The following is a 23,523-nucleotide window of genomic DNA, read 5'->3' as shown; positions in this document are numbered from 1 at the left end:
ACAATGTTGGTTTGAACATTCCGGATAGTGCAACAGTGACTGATTCATTGAAGCGAGTTTGTGGCTATACTGTCTGACTGTCCCGACCAATGTTAGTAGTGGAAATGTTCATAAATCCTGTTTGAAAATGGTATTTATTTTTATATTTTTTTTGGTGATGTTATTAAAAGAAAAAAATAACACACTATCATTAATAAAACCATAAACATCCTTTATAACCAACAGTCCAAAACCAACACGAATCATTTAACAGCCTGCCTGAAAGACCTTGTATGAACTTCAGTAAATGGAAGAATTCAGGCTTTAGTATGCGCTTATGAGATGGTATTATGTTCTGTTAATTAAACGGCATTCATGCTGGGCACTGGCTGTAAAGCAAAAAAAACCCTTGGATATTATGGTACCAATACCTGACCAAATATTTGTTCATCTGAACAATGGAAACATGTTTCCAAACAATCATCATTTTTGCAATTCCATTTAATGATGCCAGTGGCACAGAAATTACACACTTAAATTGTAAATCAGACAAACACCTTTCTGATATATTTTTAAGAAATCACTAGGGTACGGTCAACAAACATTTTCTTCCTGCTATTGCCATATTCATACATGGTACCATCCTGATGTGGCTTCTGCTACATGTTCGGCAGACAAAATTATAATTTTCCCACGACTTGAGGGTTTATGAAACTATGACTATGTATTTAAAAATAAAAATCTGTTAGCCTACCTGTAAACACCAACGGCTTCTTTGGATGTTCTCTCTAGATGTCTAAAGCGCATAGCCATCGGAAGCTCCAAACTTGTTGCTCGCCTGTAAAACATAATAAAAAAAAGTGCATTAATCACATCAATCATCTAAAATAACAATACTGACTTAGACAAAGAAAGACAAATGACAATACCATCAGCACCTTAAATGTAGATGTAAATGTTAGATGTAGGAACACCGTGTTCTTATGCATTTTTTGATGTATTCATTTCTACTTTATTAATTTATTCTTTTTAAATTTATTTATTTTAATTTACTATTTTTTTTTAAATTTATTTAAATACATTTAAATTATTTAGAACTCAAATTAAAACATTTAAAATTTACATTTACATAATTTAAATAAAAAAAATGATAATAATAAATAATTAATTGATAATTGTATACCACCTTATTTATCCCTTTAAGCTCTGAAAGGGTTTTTAAAGATTTCCAGTTTCAGTGGAATACCCAAAATTAAAGGCTTCTAACTCGAAAAACCAAAAACAAGTGTTTGGTATCATTGTAAAGAACATTTAAAATTTTTTTTTTAATTATATAGATAATGCTACATTTTTTTTGTCTTTGAGCCTAAGAAATTGCTAGGGGGAAATAAAGATTTTGTTTTTTTTTTACAAAAACATGAGCCAAAAATGTACTTTTTCCTCGTATTTTTCTGATTTTACATTATCTCTGGGTGTATATAAGGTGCTTTTGATTTGTTCCCAATCATGTCACCTGTAACTAAGAACAATGCTGTTGATACAACAAAGCAATCAAAGTTATAGCATAGGGGGCCTGGGTAGCTCAGCGAGTACTGACGCTGACTACCATTCCTGGAGTCACAAGTTTGAATCCAGGTTGTGCTGCGTGACTCCAGCCAGGTCTCCTAAGCAAACAAATAGGCCTGGTTGCTAGGGAGGGTAGAGGGGAACCTCCTTGTGGTAGCGATTAGTGGTTCTTGCTCAAAAATTAAAAAGTTATTTTTTTATGAAATTATTAATAAATGATCAAAACAGAGCACTTCTGATTTGTCTGCAAATTTCAAAGCACTTGTTCAGTTATGGACAATGACTGAATTGTATTGTAAAGTACAGCTTCTAAGATTTCAAACTATACCTATTTTGTGTGGGTCAAGACTTATTAATATTTTGACAATATTTTTTTCTGGGCTTAAAGGGTTATTTAATGATCTGAAGGAGAGTGACAATGTTTTCCTCTATGTGTACAGCAACAAAACATCAATGGCTTCTATGCACCATCATCGTGGATATAACATTGTATTAGTGGAGGACGGAAATTATTCCTTAACTATGTTTTTCTTATAATTCTTATAAGGAGCAAAACTCAAACTTTCATTCAGTAATATACAAACCTTGTGGATTTGAGAAGAACTTCATCCTCTTCCTCATCATAAAGGCCAGTGTCAGGAAGCTGTCTGTGCTGAGACGCCAGGAAGTTAAACATATCAAAGGTTGACTTCCTGTGAAACACATAAAAGAGTAGGTGAATTTTCATTACTCAGAAAGCATCCTTTTTTTAGACACTAATTGCGTCAGAATTTCTGTTCCTAGATAACATCATTGTGGTCATGCATATTCATAGACTGATAAATAGCACAACCAAACTCCCCTACACATTTGCTAATTGCCTACAACCATTAAGCAAAATATTTTCCAGCACAAGGCAACACAACTCTCAAACACCTACTCACTTGTTGCTAGATTGTAATAATGAATCATTTACCAGACATTTTCTCAACCAACAGACATACCATTTACCACAACTTGGGCTTAAGTCCCATGCACAATGGTGATCCCAGTAACCATCTAATTAATTAGTATAAACATAGGCGAGAAAAGACATTGCATTAATGTGGCAGATGAATAAAGATTCGAAAATGGAATTAAAAATAGCTTTAGAAGTCAACATATTGTTAGTTTAATTTCCATATCATTGATCTTGTCACTGTCAATATTGCCATAGTCCTTATTATGGAATTTTTTCAGGAGATAGGGCATGACTAAATGTAATTTTGATGACATGATTATTATAAATAAGTAATTGCACTAAATTAACACAAACAGGTGAACTGACCTCAGATAGACTTCAGAGCGAGCACAGCCACTTGGGTTAATGGGTAAATCGTCCTCCTGACTAGCCTGCTTATGGAAGCGGAAGGTATGACGTTGGCAGCATTTGGCCCCTTGGAGTTGCTCCACCAGGTAGACTACAGCATCATGCAGCATTCCCATCATACGAGCCCCGGTCATCCCAGAGAAAGACAGCTGTCTCAGACCAGCAACAGCACGGGCCTCCTGCACACCATCGATTACAGCTGTCCAAGCCACTGTAAAAGATTTGACAGAAAGAAAAAAACATGAAGTCTACACAAGTGAGGTGCGCAACATTTGCTTTGCAACTTTGACAAAGGATTTGATAAAAAAGCTCAAATGGAAAGAACGGTTTAAATATATAAAATATTATAAGATACATAATACATATACATATATATATATATATATATAAAAACTCATATAAAAAAAGAAACATCCTCTCACATTCAACTGCTTTTATTTTCAGCAAACTTAACACCATGATATTCCTGTCTTGCAGGAAATTCCAGAACACTGATATTCCTGTTTTGCAGGAAATCATGCACAGAACATACAGTATATGCCTGGTGGCATTGTCATGCTGGAGGGTCATGTCAGGATGAGCCTGCAGGAAGGGTACCACGTGAGGGAGGATGATGGCTTCCCTGTAATGCACAGCACTGAGATTGCCTGCAATGACAACAAGCTCAGTCCAATGATGTTGTGACACACTGCCCCAGACCATGACGGACCCTCCACCTCCAAATTGATCCCGCTCCAGAGTACAGGCCTCGTTGTTACACTCATTACTTTGATCATAAACCCAAGTCCGACCATCACCCCTGGTGAGAAAAAACTGTGACTCATCAGTGAAGAGCACTTTTTGCCAGTCCTGTCTGGTCCAGCGAAGGTGGGTTTGTGTCCATAGGGTACATTGTTGCCGGTGACGTCTGGTAAGGACCTTCCTTACAACAGGCCTACAAGACCTCAGTCCAGCCTCTCTCATCCTATTGCAGACAGTCTGAACACTGATGGAGGGATTGTGCGTTCCTGGTGTAACTCAGGCAGTTGTTGTTGCTATTCTATACCTGTCCCGCATGTGTGATATTCGGATGTACCGATCCTGTACAGGTGGTTGTTACACGTGGTGTGCAACTGTGAGGACGATCAGCTGTCCTTCCTCTCTCCCTGTAGAGCTGTCTTAGGTGTTTCAGTGTAGGGACATTGCAATTTATTGCCCTGGCCACATCTGCAGTCCTCATGCTTCCATGCAGCATGCCTAAGGTACGTTCAAGTAGATGAGCAGAGACCCTGGGCATCTTTCTTTTGGTGTTTTTTTCAGAGTCAGTAGAAAGGTCTCTTTCGTGTCTTCATTTTTTTTTATAACTGAGACCTTAACTGCCTACCATCTGTAAGCTGTTGGTGTCTTAATGACCGTTCCACAGGTGCATGTTCATTAATCGTTTATGGTTCATTGAACAAGCATGGAAAACATTGTTTGAACCCTTTACAATAAAGATCTGTTAAGTTATTTGTATTTTTACAAAATTATCTTTAAAATACAGTGTCCTGAATAAGGAACGTTTCATTCATTCACAATCTTAAGGAAGGTGGTATGTGTCAAAGTAACATTCACATGAACGCCAGGACCCAAGGTTCCCCATCAGAACATTGCCCAGTGCATCACACTGACTCCGCCAGCCTGCCTTCTTCTCATAGTGCATCCTGCAGCCATCTCTTTCCCAGGTCAATGACGCACATGCACTCGGACTCTGTCAACGGTTCACCGGATGTCCTTCCTTGGACAACCACTGCATACAGGGAACACCCCACAAGACCTGTCGTTTTGGAGACCCTCTGACCCTGTTGTCAAACCATCACAATTTGGCCCTTCTCAAAGTCGCTCAGATCCATACACTTGCCCATATTTTCTGCTTCCATCACATGAATTGCAAGAACTGACAGCTCACTTGCTACCTAATATATCCCACCCCTTGATAGGAGACATTGTAACAAGATGATAAATGTTATTCACTTCACCTTTCAGTGGTTTTAAAGTTGTGGCTTATCTGTGTATACTCTAACTCTACAATAAAAGCAGTCTTGAAAAACTGTATAGACAATATTGCACTAGGGTGGAGTTAAACAGATCATACTTCAACATTCAACAAATCTATTTCCAACCACAGTGAAAGACATAACCTCATACCTTCAATGCTGTCTGCCTCTACACTGAAGCCATCATCACTTATGATCTCAAAGCATAGGCGGGGTTGATCTTGGCAAGGAGGACTCTGCTCTTCACTCTCTGAGAGAGGCATCTCGTCATCTGAGCAGGACAGCATCCCTAATGAGAATGATGAATATCTTTGAACTAAAATCAAGGTTTCATTCAATTGAAAGACCCTGAACTGAAAAAACAAACTCAACAAAAAGCAGGAGTATACCTGAGTATTTGTTCCAGTCAGTTAGTTCACTGCGGTTAGCAGAATCCCAAGTTGCTGGTTTGTTGCCGTCTCCACCTCGAGGCAAAGAAAGACGATCCCAAGGCCCAGGCCTAAAATAGAAAGACGTTGAAATGCAGAGGTATTTTAAAGCTATACACCAGCAGCCACAAATGAGTGGTTTAGTCATTCCATTGTAGAGTTTACAAAAATAATAATGATTTTTTATCATTAACATGATATATTGTTACCACTCTTTTGAACTACATATTCTTGTGGAAAAGGATAAATTGTCCTTGAAACAAAACAGTTGGCATGATGTACCGTAAAAACATGTCATTTTCTTTTTAAAATGTAAGAATGTGATTGCTCATTGAAATAAAGTTAGGTCCAGCTGAAATGTGACATTTTCTTTATAACACTCATATTAGGACTCTTTTTTTTTAGAGACTAAAAGTAAAACTCCCTCTGAATTCCCCCCTTTTCCATTTGAACGCTTACCTTGCACTCTCAGAGTCACTACTTTGCTCTTCATTTAGCTTGTCTAAATCAAGAATTCCCTTGACAGTTGGTGTTTTTATGCGTACTCCATACCTGCAATGGGAAAAAGGACTAGATGATTTAGATTCCATTCTGTTCAAGAGTATTGAAAGTATACCAAGACTGCAACAATTGCTAATTGTTTCTGCTTACCTGGCTGATACAGAGCTTGACTTGCATGGTTCTTCCAATCCACAAGGGGGGTCTGGCTCTAAAAAGTCAGCTTTTGATTTTTTTGTGGCAATTCGGTCAGAAATAGAGGACACTCTTTTCATTCGAACCTGCTTTGGCCGAGGAGCTGCTTCTGGTATAGCTGGCGGGGAAGTCATTGCATCTGGTTTGACAAGGACATCTGGGGGCAAAACTACAGAACTCGTTGTTTGAGTTTGCCCAACAGGGGTAGTGTTACGAGGTGATGATGGGCTAAGAATACAGGAAACAGTCTTGTTGGGGTCATAATAGCCAGCCATAGCTTGGTTGATAATAGCTTGGGCACCTTCTGCTAGTTTAGATGCATCTGAGGGGGTTGTTATTTGCACTGCAGATTGTTTGATTGTGGGGGCTGTTGTGCTAGCAGATTTCATCCTCCTCTGTGTGGAGGACTCCTTATTTCGTGGCTTCTTTATTCCTGATGTGGAACCATCTCCAGAAGCTTTGGTACACCTGCGTGGCTTCTTAGTATCTGCCGGTAATGAAGATGTTCCATTGTTATTGGTAGTGAGTAGCTGGGTAATGGCGTTAGAGGTCTGTACGACTGGGGTCACAATATGTGGGACTTGGGTTGGATTAGTTGCCCCTCCAACTATAGGCAAGTTACCAGCTGCTGCAAGCGTTGCCGACAAGGCATTGCTTTGCAAGAGGCTGGCAATTTGGGTGACACAGTTGAAAGAAGGGGAATTTGGAGATGGCAGCTGGAAGGTGTTACTTTCGGGGTTCTTGACAAAAATCTGACCAAGACGATTAACAAGTAAAATATGTGGTGTGGGATCCACATTGGGTCCACCAACTTCCTTTACTGTAAGAATAGCATGACCTGGTAATGCTTGGGTAACCAACGGTTGTTGGGGTTCCATTGTTGATCTGGGAGTTGAGAAATTTATGGAAATCCTCCGTCCTACGGCAGTTTCTCTTTGCATAGGTATTGTGTTGAACCCATTCATGACAACTGGACCAGAGGCTGGCTGAATTGAAGAAGGCATTGGTTGGCACTGCAAGGAAGATTGGGAGGTCATCGCGGGGGATGAGGAAACTACAGCGACTGTTCTAGAGCCAATAGGCTGAGAGTATGTGGGATACAGCGGAACGGACACTGTACCTGAAACTGGCCCATATGTCCCAAAGGGCACACCAGTTGCTGATGGCACGGAGAGCATTGACTCTGGTTTCTGTGGAAAATTTGTGGGAACACATGGCATTGTCCCTCTAGAAACTGTGGGGGCGGGATGCCTTGGGTCTGTAAGTGGATGTAGTTTGGTTCTGAAACTCTCCATGGGTGGCAAGACTGTCTTGCCCTCAGGAGTTTGGACAGGGTACAGGGGAACATTTAATAAAGGTGCCTGGTTTGGGAATGTTGGACAAGGAACATGTACAGAGGGGCTGGAAGATACAGGTTCAGGAGATGATGTATATTTGGGCAACCCTGAGTAAAGGACAGGAGTTTGCTGCGGTAACGGCTGAATTCCATTAACTGGGCCCACTGTTAAAAGGTCAGGAGCATCCCCAGGCAAGTGGTTTGAATTAACTGTAGACCCATCCATAGAAGATACAAAGTGCCCACTACTAGGATCCAAATATATTTCCTTTGACTCTGTAGATTCTTGAGGTTCACTAACAGAATCTTCCTGAACTGGGACAAGATCTGTGAAATGTGCATTGGGTGAAGGTGGATCGCATCTCTCAAGGAACAAGGGTATCTCTGGCTCAACAACTAAACTAGTGTCATGGCAATCAATACCATATGTAGAAAATGCCATATTTGGGTCAACAAAATGAGTGTCTTGTGGGAGTATACCTACCACTGGGTCTGACTGCAATGTTTGAGTTACACCAAAGTAATTTTGCTTGGCATTAACCTCTGAGGAATGGGTGTCAACAGAGTTGGACACAGGTTCTAACCGACAACCAATAGATGAAATATCAGAGACAGGACTTGGAAAACATAGCCCATTGCTGGTTGGCTGTTCGTGAGGGTCAGAATTAAGTGATTTTTGTGGCTTTTGGGCCTGATTTGACTTCTTCATGCTCTGGTTATCATTATTAGCTACACTTGTATCACTCTCTGTCTCATCATCTACACCATCAAGTTGGGAAATATGCCTTAATGATGGAGATTTAGGTGTTTGCGAGGCATCCCTTTGAGCCTTGCAAGTCACAACAGTGCGAGTGAAATTGAAGTAGTTCTCCATGTCCTCATCAGAGGAACTATTTCCCCAGTCTTCCCTTGGGTTTACAGTACAAGACAATCTCTGGGCAGACATTGTGGATTTCTCTTCATCCGGCTCCCAGAGGTCCTCCTCGTTGTCTTCACCTTCAACTACAATTTGCGCACTGCAGTTCATAGCAACTCCCTCATTTAGCACCGTTTCTCCAATTTCAAGCTCAGTTTTCAGCTCAGGTACTACAGTCAGGTCTGTCTCCAAATGGAAGGTGGTGTAAGGATTTTGCCTACACAAAGAGTCCCCTAATGGAAAGGCACCATTTTCTGCTGGATGCTCTTGTGGTGATGCTATGAAATTGTGTGGAAGTTCAAGAGAGTCTAACTGATTGAATTCAAAAGGCCGTGATCTCTTGGAGAGGTGGGTGGGAGATGTGAGGGTTCGGTTGGTGCAAGGGGTGCTGCCAACGCCACCTTGCCATGTGGACTGTGAGAGCAGTCCTGAGGTAGAATGGGGTGTCAATATTCCAGAACCCCGAACTGAGGAAGCACTTCGACCAACAGGGCGAGATGATGAAGAGGTCAGCTGGTTTTCAGTAGCACCAAGGGGGAAAACTGGGGAGGTAGGCTGGGAGGTTTTTGAGTGGAGGGAACCACCTGCTCTAGATGCAATTGGACCCGCTGGGGACCCAAGAGTAGGGGAGGTCATGTGACTGCGGGAACCACTATTATGGGAGTGTGGGCTATGGCGTCGTGGCCTTCGTGTGTCATCCAAATCACTGATAGTCAAGATGTGGTGAGACTTAGATGGGGCAGTTCCTGGGAAAAACACATCAATGGTCAACAAGCAAAATTCATATAACAACTTTCCTTAGATGAATGGTGTTATCCTATTTCAGTGATTTGATCTTGACTACCTGGACAGGGCAGAGGTCTGGACAGTCCTCCAGCAGGTCTTCTGTTCTGAGGATATGTAGGGATTTTGGGGCGTGCACCAAGGTACGGTTTGGCAAAAACAGATGTGGAAGAATTTGTGGAGGTTAAATCCACTTCTGCGTTTTCAGATTCTAATGGAAGTATATAATGTTTAAATGAACATTTCTGCTGTCATCCCATATTCATTTTCATACATGCTTTCATCCAAAGTGATTCTCTACAGCACATTCAAAATATATATATATATATATATGTGTATATATATATATACAGGCCCGCCGACAGGGGGGGACAAACGGGTCTGTTGTCCCGGGCCCAGGGTAGGGGGGGGGCCCAGAACTGGGCCCTCATTAAATTATGGAATAATTGTTAAAAAATAAATAAAATAGGCATATTTGTGGAAAAAATATCTAATATTTAAGTTACATGAAAGCTTTTTATTTGTTTTCTTCCTAATTGTCCTTGAAATAGTGGTCAAGAACCCCCGCCCACCCCCAAAACAAAAATGGTTTGGCCAGTGATCAAAATTTGATGTTGTCATTTGATTTGAAGTTCAGTAGGCTAACGTTACGATCAAAATGTCCGGTCAGCACAAGTCTGGTGCTCAGAAAAGAAAAGAAAAGAGAAGAAGGGAAGAAGAAAATAGAGGCCTTCGAGATGTCCTAAACAAATATTTTAAAAAAGGTGGTGACGGAGAAGCTGGAACTAACGTTAGTAAAGTCAACGTAGAGCAAGGTAAGAAACAGCGCAGCCAACGCTTATGAGTGTTGTCAAAGACCCGGTACCAAGTCGGTACTAATTTTGTTTTAAACGTCACGCCACGGTACCAGGTTTTCTCAAACCCGGTACTTGATGCGCGTGCATGCCCGGCGCGTGCAGTTGCGTCCTCTTCATAAAAGTGCTGAGACATTGCGACCGGCGGTGCTGCTGATGTGGTGGCTGTAAATCCACTTGTTGATAAGAAAGGAGGAAAGAGACACATATGGAAATATTTTGGATATTAGCTCATAATAGCGACGCGGCGCGCTCGTTTTACAGGCGCGCAAGTTCATTGTTGCATAGCAACGACAGACGCCACGGAGAGCACGCGCTTGTGGAAAGGAGAAAGCGGTGCGAACTGCGCTCTCCATGATGACGAGGAAGTATTAGCAAAGAATTCATTGATTTCTAGCCCTTGCATTAGCTTTACTACTAGATATATTTATGGAGATGAGAAATAAAAAGCCGGCTGAAATGCGTCACTGTTGGCATCGGTGAACAGATAATGGGCCAGATCCGAGTCTATTTTTGCTGCGCTGCTCATGCTTAATTAAAAGTGAAAGCACACTTTTGATGGACAAAAAATAAATATGATTTCACACAAAAAGTGCCCAAAATGCACAGATTTTGCATGTCTAGTATGTTTTAACAAGAACTGCAGTAGGCTATGTCAGAAAAAAAAATGAAAACATTTATAGAAAATGTACCCATTTAAACGTGTTTTTATTATTCAGTTTGGGTAAAAGTATATGGTGTTTTATAAAAAAAAAAAAAATGGAAGTCTGCTGTAAAGTGGTTAGAACAACGGAATCGGCTAAAATCAGAATTGGCCTAGAAAATTGTAATTGGTGCATCTCTAGTATAAGAGCCTGACACAACACGTTATCTTTGACAGAAACGGTTGAGTTTGGTAGCTCCGTCAGAGAGGATGAGACAGAGAGGAGAGAGATCCAGCTGCAGTCAGGTGACAGAGAGAGTGATGCGTTATCTTTGACAGAAACAGTTGAGTTTGGTAGCTCCGTCAGAGAGGAAGAACAGAGGAGGGGAGAGGAACAGGAGAGGAATAGCAGAGGAGGGGAACAGGAGAGGAAGAGCAGAGGAGGGGAACAGGAGAGGAAGAGCAGAGGAGGGGAGAAGAACAAGAGAGGAAGAGCAGAGGAGGGGAACAGGAGAGGAAGAGCAGAGGAGGAGAACAGGAGAGGAAGAGCAGAGGAGGGGAGAAGAACAAGAGAGGAAGAGCAGAGGAGGGGAACAGGAGATTAAGAGCAGAGGAGGGGAACAGGAGAGGAAGAGCAGAGGAGGGGAGAAGAACAGGAGAGGAAGAGCAGAGGAGGGGAACAGGAGAGGAAGAGCAGAGGAGGAGAACAGGAGAGGAAGAGCAGAGGAGGGGAGAAGAACAAGAGAGGAAGAGCAGAGGAGGGGAACAGGAGAGGAAGAGCAGAGGAGGGGAAAAGGAGAGGAAGAGCAGAGGAGGGGAGAAGAACAAGAGAGGAAGAGGAGAGGAAGGGAACAGGAGAGGAAGAGCAGAGGAGGGGAACAGGAGAGGAAGAGCAGAGGAGAGGAACAGGAGAGGAAGAGCAGAGGAGGGGAACAGGAGAGGAAGAGCAGTGGAGGGGAACAGGAGAGGAAGGGCAGAGGAGGAGAACAGGAGAGGAAGAGCAGAGGAGGGGAACAGGAGAGGAAGAGCAGAGGAGAGGAACAGGAGAGGAAGAGCGGAGGAGGGGAACAGGAGAGGAAGAGCAAGGGAAAAGGAGAGATCTGGGCATGGGGGGCCCATCTAAGATTATCTTGTCCCGGCCCAGGCAAGACTGTCAGCTGGCCTGTATATATATATATATATATATATATATATATATATATATATATATCCAAAATCTCCAAACTATAACTCTTTAGGCAAATTACCTTGTGTAGAACTTACCCAAGTGGGTGTATGAGCTGTGAGCAATTGTGCAATTTTCTCCCTGGTAAGGCAACTCTTCCACTGGTTTTTCCTGAACAGGTGGTCGGACCTCTCTAACACGAAATGTGTATTTGCAGCGATGAGCTGGATTTACAGTACTCCAATACCAGCGAGAGCATCTAAAATGAAACAAAAACAAATCTTAATGTGCAATCAAGGTATATATATATATATACATTATATCTGGAGCAAATTCCTTTTAAAACAAGATGATATCAAAATTGACTTACTCGTAACCCACAGGGAAAAGTTTTCCATGACAAGCCGACAATTCATTTAGCTTTCCAAGCTTCTCTACAAGTAAAGAACCTAAACAATATAAAATAACATGATTAATTTACACGTTATATAATATTATTATGAGACTATATATATTTGTAACTTTAAAACATAAAAAACCAACCAATCATTAAATTGATAGATTCTGGCTCCAACCCAGTCAAAAACTTCCTGCGAAGACTTATCCCTTCAAAATCCACATAAACTCTGCGGAGTACTTCAAATCCTTGACCAGATATCATCTGAAAAATTAAAGACAAAAAGTGTGCTCAATTCAACTGTTCAACTATAACTAAAGCACAAGCAAATTAAGTGAAAGCATACTTTTCCACTTATAAGGTCACGGTGCTTGTGGCAGAAGACTCTCTTATCATCCTGGAAGACACAGTTGCGGAAGCGGGCACACATGAAGTGGTAGTTGCTCTGGCATGAAGTAAGGCAGCAACCGACCGTGGCCCCAGTTCGGTTACATCGTTCACAACGCTATGGAAGGGAAGATGGATGATTAGCAAAATCATTAATCAAATCAATTCTGGTCTAGTAATTATTTACATCACATCTAAGTAAACATAAACATTCTAGAAAGCCTAACAGTTTAAATATGAGTGTATAAGAATATCAGTGATGCAAAATCATAAGAAGTGAAAAAAGTGACAGTCACAGGTGGTCCTGGGACATGTTTAATTTTTTTATTACATTTCCAACTAAAGCAAAAACTTTGTGTAAATGGCTATGCCATTGCTTATCCAATCTTTTAAAGGAATGTAAACGGATGTGGTCGGATCTCTCAAATATAAATACAAAGAAAAGTTTTGAAAAATGTGTAGTCATTATTATAGTGAAAAAATTACTTTCACTAGTCCACAACAATTGTAATACCGCCATAGATTCTGTTTTCATCATATTCAAAGGCTCATATACAATCCTGAAGACCACCTGGTTTCAGCTAAATTAAGTGTCAACACTCAGATCTGCATGAATCACATATTCTGTTTTACAAGTAGTTTAAATATCTGGATAATATGAGTCAAATGTATTATTAATAATATTTATTTTAATCTCCATTAACTAATGATTTATTCAGCATCATGTCATAATATTGTTGCATTTCTTAAAAAGTGTGAACAGTGTTCCATTGAACCAGAGGTTTAGGAGATAACGTACCATAAGACGACCTCGTGCTACAGCACTGTGAACATGCAGAAGTGAGCCATTATCCTCCTCAAACACTTCTGCAGACCACATGGTGCAGTTCACATGAGCCCATTCATTCTGCCCAAGGTAAAGCAGCCTTCCTGCATCCTGGTAAGTAAAAGGTAAATGACATAAGGTGTAATTTCAGCTTTAGTGGCTAATATAATTTTACTTGCATCGCAGTTAGGCTTGTATTCCCAAGTTTTATTAAAAGTTACCTGAGAATTTCAACTTCATAAGCACCCTTACAAAAAAGTTATATGGCAGAGTCATAGCAAAGTCATGTTACCAGATGGTAACACTTACTTTGAAATATTTAATGGTACTAATGATTACCACATCTATATGGCATGGTATTTACATGGTACTCCAAATTGTTTCAAAGAATACTGTTACTCCCGTAAAAAAAGAAGACAAAAAAGGTGGTAATACAATGGTACCATCACCCAAAATCCATGGTAATGCCTTGTCACATTTTTGTACAAACAAGCTGTTGTCAAGTCACACACATCGTTTCATAGCATATTTATAGGAAATTAGGATGTAACAGAAAATGTAATGCCTGTAATGTCTTAAAGTCATCATTATATACACTGATCAGCCACAACATTAAAACCACCTGCCTAATATTGTGTAGTCTCCCTCGTGCTGCCAAAACCGTGCCAACCCCGCATCTCAGAATAGCATTCTAAGATTATATTTTTCTCACCACAATTGTACAGAGTGGTTATCTGAGTTATTGTAGACTTTGTCAGTTCCAACCAGCCTGGCCATTCTCTGTTGACCTCTCTCATCAACAAGGTGTTTCCATCCACAGAACTGTAAGTTGTTTTTTTTCTAGAGACTGCTGTGCACGAAAATCCCAGGAGACCAGCAGACACAGAAATTCTCAAACCAGCCCATCTGGCACCTACATTCATGCCACGGACCAAATCACTGTGATCACATTTTTCCCGATTCTGATGGTTGATGTGAACATTAACTGAAGGTCCTGAACCGTATCTGCATGATTTTATGCACTGCTGCCACACGATTGGCTGAATAGATAATCGCATGCACGATTGTTGGTGCCAGACAGGCTGGTTTGAGTATTTCTGTAACTGCTGATCTCCTGGGGCCTGTCTAGATTTGATTAAAAAAAATGACATATTTTCAAGGTAATGGTGCTGTTTTTTTAACATCAGTAATGTCTTGACTATACTTTGTGATCATTTCAATGCCACTTTGGTGAATTAAATCCTTCCGAAACCACAAAATCTGTACATTATTCCAAACTTTTGTCCACCAGTGTGTGTGTGCACATATTTACATTTATGCATTTGGCAGACGCTTTTATCCAAAGCGACTTACAGTGCACTTATTACAGGGACAATCCCCCCTGGAACAACCTGGAGTTAAGTGTCTTGCTCAAGGACACAATGGTGGTGGCCATGGGGTTCGAACCAGTGACCTTCTGATTAACAGCCCTGTGCTTTAACCACTACGCTACCACCATATATATATATATATATATATATATATATATATATATATATATATATATATATATATATATACTATATATATGAAGATCTTAAAGTGAAAATTGTTTGATACAATCTTTCCAAAACTTAAATAATAATATTAATAACAGTAATAATAATAATCTGAGATAATCATTTAAGGTTTGTTTTACTGTATACCATTATCATGTTATGCTCAGGAACTGAGGTAACTGTCAATGAAAGTCTTTAAAGTACTTACACTGGCCTTTGCGTCACCATATTTTTGGCACAGAGCGCACTGCCTCTCGTCTTCTTTTGACCAACCGGTGTCCAGGTCCGCTTTAGCTGGTCGACCCTTCTTGCCTGAACAAACCACCATAAACAAGAGTCAGGACTATTCTTTAACAATTATTCATTGTTCACTTACAATGGTTACTATTGGCATTTAATACTGCAGGTGTTTATTTACCTTTCAGTTTCAGTCTTAATGCCCTCATCTCCATATAGTGACTATGGCCCAAAGGTGTTGACAAATCTGGTTCTTCCCCCATCTTAACATCAGTGTGTCCTCCAAAAACATGCAAGGTGTCGTCCAACACCTTACTACAGCCATCTCGCTCCCGCCATTGTGCATAAACATGTTCATAATTTGGCGGCATCACAGCATGTGAAAGCATCCCACTATAACACAAAGGAGGGTGCAAGAAGGAAAGAGAGCATGTATGATTATCAAATATGCAACAGGTCAACTGGAGGTCCATTTCTTAAAGGCATAGTTTGCCAAAACTAGAAAAACTGAAAAATGCTTTCTGCTGTGGAACAAGGACGGTTTTAGGCAGTATGCTAGCCATAGACACCATTCACTTTCTTTTCACCTTACTCCATACAATAATAGCAAAGAATGACTGAGGCTGACATTCTGCCTAATATCTTCTTTTGTGTTCCAACAAAGAAAGTCATATGGGTTTAGAACATCATGAAGGTGAGTAAATAATGCCAATTTTAATTTCTGGGTGAACTATAACCTTTAACATTGCTATACAATTAGTCCTAAAGAAGAAAATAACAATAAAACACCACTCTACAGAATAAATATATATATTTGTTTTACTCAATATAATACTTGGGCAATCAGGATCCATTTGTGAATATCCATTGTGATTGCCAAGAATGGCAAACACTAAAATCACGTAAATCTGACAGCGAATGCTTACACTGGCAGATGTTTGAAGTGTGGATCCCACACTTTTGGATCCTGACTGTTGAACCAACTGTAAACATCCTCGAAGAGCTAGAAAGGAGTGAAAAGTACATTTTAAAACCATCACACTATTTTTAAAACAATCAATAAAATGATACAGTGTCTGATGATATACAAAGTATGAAACTATTAGTGAAAATTAGGGGTGTAACAGTTCAAATTTCTCATGGCTCGGTTTGTATAACATAAAAAAATATTACAGCCAAATCCAAAGTAAAAATATTCTATTTGGTAACAAACACTTCAAGAGATTTGCCCTCACTACAAATCACCATGGTTTTCCTACAGTAACCATAGTTTAACCATGGCATTTGTGGTAAAATCATAGTAACCATTAGGGCTGGGGGATAAAACGTATCAGTATTTATCGACGGTACACCTTTAATGATAACGATATAACATTATTTCGATATAACGGTAGATAGTTTCACTTAAATGCATTAAAATGTAAATAGACATGAAGTTTGGTTACATGAACAACCCTCAAGTGTGCGCCATCCCTGGATCATAAACATCCTATCATATGGCTTGATAAAGGAGCGTGCTACGAGTGACAGGCAAACAGCCAATAACAAGTTGCGTCGCTGTGGGGGTCGGTTACGCCATCTCCATGTGACATCAGAACACACGAACACATGCGAAAATGAGTGCAGTGCCTGCCGTCGATGAGGAGATTATGAATTTTAAAAAAAAACGACATGTCAGCTCGCCAGTTTTTTTTTTTTTAACGCCTGACCGACATCAGAACACAGTTGTGAGTAAGCTTTGCAAAAAAAAAAAAACACGTCCCGGCCAAGTACGGAAACACAAGCAACTTATTTCATCACCTTAACCGCTTCCACCCTTTGAAATATGCAGCATGACGTCCACCACAACCTACATCTACCTCAACAAAAAAATCCACAAGCAGCCATGATGGAGAGGCACTCGGCAACAATGCCTTGAGACATTTTTGTAACATTTTATTTATTAATTTATATTATTATTTGTTTGCCTTAATAGAGTGGGTAAATTAAAAATACAGTGGTTAAAATTCAACCCTTTTTTCTGCTGGTCTTAGTTTAAAAAATTGTATTCAAATTTAGCAATAATTATCGATACCGAATTATATGAAACATTATGCTGTGATACATTATTTAGCTGTATCGCCAAGCCCTAGTAACCATGCATATGTAAAATTAACAAAGTTACTGTCATGGTTAAAATACTGTAGTAAATCATAGTTGCTATATGGAAACTACAGTATTACTACTGTGAAGCAATGGTTAATTGTATCAAAACTATGACTTCTGCCAAGAAAACAATGGTGACAGCAGTCATTGTTACTTGTCATGGCTACTACAATATTACTAAAGTAAAACCATGGTTCCTATATGGCTACTACAATATTACTGAATAAAACCATTGTTTATTTTTCATTAGTGTCCTTAACTAAATTGTTTGTTTTTCTCTAATTACTAACTGAATACCTGCATTTATGCTACATGCATCAACATAAAGAGCCAAACTGTATGAACCAGATGCGTCATTAAACTTGAGATGAACCGTGGTGCAAATGCTTACCGAACCGTGGGTGGTGAACAGTGGGACCTGCTACACCCCTAGTAAAAATGTGTCTATGCAACATTTAGTAATAAACTAATATATATATTTATTTTTTTATTACAAATGATACGCACATCAATGAGTCCTAAGCTCAAATATAAAAAAGAATGAAATAATTTATTAGGGTGAGTTTCACAAAGATCCCTACTGATCAGGGAGAACTGATCAGGGAGTTGGCCATTTCTAGGGCTGTCCAAATTGCAAAATCATTCCAGTGCACACAAATGTTGACTTCCTAAAAATTCCCACAATGTAGTCATGCAGAATCTTAAAATGCCTTCTTAATTTTACATCAATCTTTCTGTTTAACATTTTCAGAATCATAAAAATTTGCTTATTTCTTAGTTTAAATGGAAGAAACAACAACAACAGATTTCCAACGTGGTTGTATATTTTTAAACCCCACTGTTCAATGTACACAAGTATGAAAAGATCATCCGACATATGACAAAAATAAGTATCTGTAGCGCATTACTTGGTTTAGTGTGTTCTAGAAAAAACTTAAATAAAAAAGCCTTTTGTGAGCTCATCAAAAATGTACACCAATGATACATCTACAGTCATTAAAAAAAGGAGGAAACATAAGACAATAAAACTGTATCTGTCAGCTGCTGATGTCAGTCAAATAACAACTAAAGTCATAGTCATATCCTAACTATGAGTAAATACTCCAGAACTTGTGTTTCTAAACAGTGAATGATTAGAAGGGTTTACATGAAAGGTGTTTGAGCTTAAACTACTCCCACTGATTGGGTGATACTGTCACTTGTATTTGTTACATTGGTTATTTAAAAAAGCATCAATAATACACAAGAATCTGACCGTCAGATAGTAGGAGCGGGCGAGGGCAGTGGGTCTTTGCTCCTCTGGTAGAGCTTCCTCTTCGTCCAAATGATTACGAATGACCTTAGCCACATCTTCATGGAAAGATGTCTGTTAAGCAAAAAAGAAACTCATATTTGTTATGAAAAACAGGAAAATTAAAACTGTGTTGCCAAACTGAAACTGCAGAATACAGAGCGAGGCTGCACTTTTTTTTCCACCACCTTCAACTGCAGAACTCATTTGACTTCACCAAGAATTTTACTTCTAATAGTTCACATTTTTTGGTCCGTTTGTTACTTTCAAACTGACTTTGTGGCACAGAGAAATACAAGAAAAATTATTAAAATGGCACTTTTGGATCAAAAAGTTCATTCTTAAAGGTTTAGTTCACCCAATAATTAAAATCCTTTCATGATTTACTTTACTTTTAAGCTATCCCAGATGTGTATGAATTTCCATCTTCAGCAGAACTCTGGAGTCTGAGGGTGTGTTTTGGGCCCTGTAGAAGTTTTGACATGCCTTGACATTTGTGCATTTTTCAGTTGCTTAATAACATATTAATGGCTTAAGTCTGATAACACTGTATTCAGCACAAACTGGGCTACAATAATATGTGAGCAACATGTATGTAGATGTTTGTATTTTTGAGAAAATTACGTTTTTACTTTTGAGAACTGGATCGTGTAGCCTAGAGTTTTTGCTACAAAATTATGTCAAAACCATCCCGATCACTCATTCATACAAAACACTTTAGTCATTTAAACTTTGTAAGACACTTTTAGTGTTAGAAAGGTCATATGCGAGGAGGCGTAAATTATCATGAATATTGATGTGATTCACACCTGAGGAGACAAATACCCCTTCCCCTGGGCCTATCACTGAGGAATGTGACAGAAAGGGAATGAATGTGAGGAAAATCAAGTTAAAAGTGGTAATCTGACATTTTCTTTACATAAAGACTTCACTTAATTTTAGACCTACACAACATATTATAAAATGCCATTTGCGAATCATTATAATATGCTGATTTTCTAATAAGGGCATATTTAAAGTGCATTTTACATATTTACACCTGAACAGATATTTGCAAGCACAAGCTTCATTGATGATAATGAGGCAGCATAAACACTAGTTAAAATATAATCTAAACAATTATATTATTTTTACATCATATTACATATCATATTTATATCATACAACATACAATTTAAATGACTGCTTTAGCAGAAACAGCATTAAAATGTAACTAAAACTTGCCTATTAGGACAAATTTCAAATGTCAATAATCTGAATCCTGGCTGGCAAGTCTGGAAACAGTCCCACTAGTAAAATATGTACATGTTAATATGAAATAGCATGTCAACTAATGTAAGTAAAACTAAATTACTCATCTGGAATTCTATCCTTGGCTGGATCAAGTCACTCTTCAAAATACAATCGTTCATCGGAGTCCCGCTCTTCTTCTGAGGAAAATGTCAACTCTTCATCACTATCCAGGAGTTTCCTCGCTTGTGTATCATATGATCTTCCAAATGCTCAGAAAGGTGAATGAACTATGTTTTTACGGCACAATAGGGGGCGTTAACCATTTGCATTGATCGCCTCAGCACATTTCCGTATGAATAGCGCCCTCTGCCCGTGGGTGTGATCACATTAGAGATAATTAGCTGATCAAGGAGAAACTGTACATCACTTTGTTTCATACAGATTACACTGCAGGAGAATATTTGTTTTAAATTTGAATTTTAAAAGTAGACATTTTAAGCTTTCTTTAGACATATGTTTCATGTTTGTGTGATAAGTATTCACAGAGTTTCAGTTAATTTTTGCGACATGTTTCAGATATATGCTTGCAAACACAGAGATCTTTTTATTTTCTTTATTTTATAAAAAGCACAAGGTTTTGTTGTAATTGTGAGTGTACACAAATAAAAGCAGACCCTTTATAGTCTCTAATGATGTCTTACACTTATCTGTATGCCCCAAAATGACGGAGTATTTAAAGTTGTTTCCGCTGTAATGACGAAAAAATACAGCAGGACGCGCCAACATTTCCATTGACCACAGAGGGTTAAGCACATTTCATCTCTGTTTACAACGAATTGGTGCCATGACACTGCTTGCTGATTGACGGTCCAAAAGGCAAATTTAGGCAGCATAAAAGTAATCCACACGACTCCAGTTGATCAATGAATGTCTTCTGAAGCAAACTGTTATGTTTGAGTAAAAAAATTACTCTATAATTAAAACGTTATTAACTTAAAAAAAATCCCTTCCTGCCAGCAGTCGATGCATCGGTGACGCCAGAGAAATGGCGCGTTCACGTGAGAAGTCGGAAGCGTGCACTTTTTAGACAACAGAGGAACGAATGTCACACGACAGTTAGGTCATTTCAAACAATAATACAGCACTGGGAAGAAGAACTGATTTAAAGTTAAAACATTTTAATGATCTATTTGTTTCTACCACCAACCAATCGGTTTGCTTCAGAAGACAATAAATGATCGACTGGAGTCGTTTGGATTACATTTATGCTGCCTAAATTTCCCTTCTGCACCGTCAAATAGCCAGCAGTCTAATGGCACCCATTCACTTGAATTGTATGGACAAACAGAGCTGAGAATGTGCTTATAAAAATCATCACTTCTGCTGAAGAAGGAAAAGTCATACACATCTAGGATGGCTTAAAGGTGATTCAATCATGACAGAATTTTTATTTTTGGGTGAACTATTCCTTTAAGCAATATTTTTAAGTTACTGACCAGGGTTGTGTACAAGCCTTCATCAAACTTCTTTCCCACAGCACGGAAGTCGCAAACAGGCAAGGCCTCAGCACTATTGTTTGGAGAACCCAACATCGAACACTACAAAAGACCAGGAATAGTAAGCAATGATTAGTGTTCCTATTTACAAAAGTTCCATTTAGAGTATAAATGTGTAGACATCAATTTTCAAATGTTTAAACAGAGAGAAGACAACAGCCCCATTATCCCTTGATTACTGTAATGCTGTGACTGGGATAAGATGCTATAAGAGCATGACTTGGGAAGGCATATGCTTGTCACAGTGAATGTTTTGGAAACATATTTACAGAATGTGCACATAAAAGTGATTTTGTAAACGTTGCAGTATTCCAACCAGAGTACGTTTAGTGGAGAATCAGCAATTCCACATACTCCAAAAGGCATTTTGCAATCACCCAACATCAACTCCACTTTTCAATTTCCCATTTTGAGTTGCACTCCATACCAACATTTGCACTCCATTACCACTCCACTGTAAAGTTATTTCAATATATTTCTTTAAATCATGAATGTCTGGGAACAAACTTTATTTTATAGAAATGTATTATGTATCAGGTGAAATAATCTTTATGTACAGCTGTAAAAAGAAAGAGTGAATTATTACAATTTTATTTGCATGTGTGAAAGGAACACTTCACTTTTAAATTCCAAAACATTTACATTACTTAATAAAAAGTGTAATCATATTAGTTTACCCAAATATTACAATTCTCTCATTATTTATTCACCCTCATGCCATCTCAGATGTGTTTATTCTGCAGAACACAAAGATTCATCTCTGTAGGTCCATACAATGCAAGTGAATGGTGACCAAACCTTCCAAGCTCCAAAAATCGCATAGAGGCAGCATAAAAGTTATCATAAAAATTATGATTTTTGAGCTTCAAAAGTTTTTTTTTTGCATTGTATGGACCTATAGAGCTGATATATATATATATATATATATTCATTTTTTATTTTTTTATTTGTTTGGTCCAGCAGAAGAAAGTCAAATACATCTGTGATGGCACGGAAGTGAGTAAATGAAAGAAGTTTCTTTTTTGGGTGAACTATCCCTTTACAAATAGAAATGCTACTAAATAGAGACAACACTAGACCACTATGCAAAACTGTATGTTGTTAAACAATAAAATATTATCCAAAATGTATTAATAAGAGAGTGCAACAAAAATCCATGTTCCAAACCATGTCTTTACGGGAATTCCAGGTTACCCAGCATGGAGTAGGAGTGTTCGTTTTCTAGCTCCCACTAATTTTTTCTGTCTTTCTTGTTTAAACCCTACTTTCATCAATTGGCTGTACATATATTGCTGATATCACCAATACTACGTTCGGAATAATGCCCAGACCCATGAAAAACCCAAAAAGTGACTTGGCAGAGTCAGAGACGTCCTCGAACAGCGTTAGCAGTGCCGCTAATGTTAGCCTATCGGCTACATCCATTTCGACTTTGCTTGAGCAGCACAGAGCAGCCATAGCCGCAGAGTTCAAGTCATCGTTCGCAAGCATGGACACTAAGCTAGACAAGATCCAGGCTGTGGTCTCAGGACAGGGACAACGTATAACCGATCTTGAGTCGAACGCGGAAGTTGTCTGCGGACGCCTGGAGAAACTTGAGGCTACGTGCTCCTTACTGCAGGAAGATAACAAGTCGCTGAAGTCTAAACTATCAGATTTGGAAGGGAGAAGTCGGAGACAGAACGTTCGTATTGTGGTCTTACCAGAGTCAGTTGAGGGCGCGCGCGCCACCGCCTTTTTCTCTCAGCTTCTCGTCGAGGTTTTTGGTGATCAAGTTCTCCCTTCTCCCCCGGAGCTGGACAGAGCTCATCGCACTTTGGCACCCAAACCTGGCCCGCGCGAGAGACCGCATCCCGTCATCATTCGCTTTCACCGTTACCAGATTAAAGACTTGATAATGACAGAGGCACGTAAACAAGGCGAGCTGGAATACCATGGCCACAAGCTTCGGTTTTATGAGGACTACAGCGCGGAAGTTTTGAAGCAGCGGGCTGAATACAAGGGGGTTATGGCTGAGCTCTATCAGCGCGGTCTCCGACCCTCCCTCTTCCCTGCGAAGCTGCGCATCACTCTACAGAGCGGAGAGAGGCCCAGCCAATTTCTCAGACTGATGTTACCTCAATTTTTGTTTGTTTTGTTTATCATTTTGACAGCTTGACTAATTCACGGCTTCTTCTGTTGGTATCT

At 39.3% G+C, this 23,523-nt stretch overlaps 1 protein-coding gene across 1 annotated transcript in view; it reads right to left on the bottom strand.

The window, feature by feature from the left end:
• LOC127629858 (histone-lysine N-methyltransferase 2B-like) overlaps nt 1–23,523 on the bottom strand; it is a 61,754-nt gene that overhangs the window by 8,116 nt on the left and 30,115 nt on the right. Inside the window, exons 16-33 of the mRNA XM_052107135.1 lie at nt 21,277–21,378; nt 18,512–18,622; nt 16,038–16,114; nt 15,293–15,504; nt 15,083–15,186; nt 13,310–13,447; nt 12,470–12,628; nt 12,270–12,387; nt 12,097–12,175; nt 11,825–11,985; nt 9,126–9,275; nt 5,988–9,027; nt 5,796–5,888; nt 5,298–5,407; nt 5,060–5,197; nt 2,852–3,104; nt 2,130–2,237; nt 734–817 (exon numbers count right to left, since the gene is read on the bottom strand). Of these exons, the coding sequence (XP_051963095.1) occupies nt 734–817; nt 2,130–2,237; nt 2,852–3,104; nt 5,060–5,197; nt 5,298–5,407; nt 5,796–5,888; nt 5,988–9,027; nt 9,126–9,275; nt 11,825–11,985; nt 12,097–12,175; nt 12,270–12,387; nt 12,470–12,628; nt 13,310–13,447; nt 15,083–15,186; nt 15,293–15,504; nt 16,038–16,114; nt 18,512–18,622; nt 21,277–21,378 (5,237 nt within the window). The remainder of the gene's footprint in view (nt 1–733; nt 818–2,129; nt 2,238–2,851; nt 3,105–5,059; nt 5,198–5,297; nt 5,408–5,795; nt 5,889–5,987; nt 9,028–9,125; nt 9,276–11,824; nt 11,986–12,096; nt 12,176–12,269; nt 12,388–12,469; nt 12,629–13,309; nt 13,448–15,082; nt 15,187–15,292; nt 15,505–16,037; nt 16,115–18,511; nt 18,623–21,276; nt 21,379–23,523) is intronic.

Source organism: Xyrauchen texanus, chromosome 36 (genome assembly GCF_025860055.1).
Source record: "Xyrauchen texanus isolate HMW12.3.18 chromosome 36, RBS_HiC_50CHRs, whole genome shotgun sequence".
NCBI lineage: Eukaryota > Metazoa > Chordata > Actinopteri > Cypriniformes > Catostomidae > Xyrauchen > Xyrauchen texanus.
Note: the sequence above shows the minus strand (reverse complement) of the source record. Positions and strands in the feature narration are given on the sequence as shown.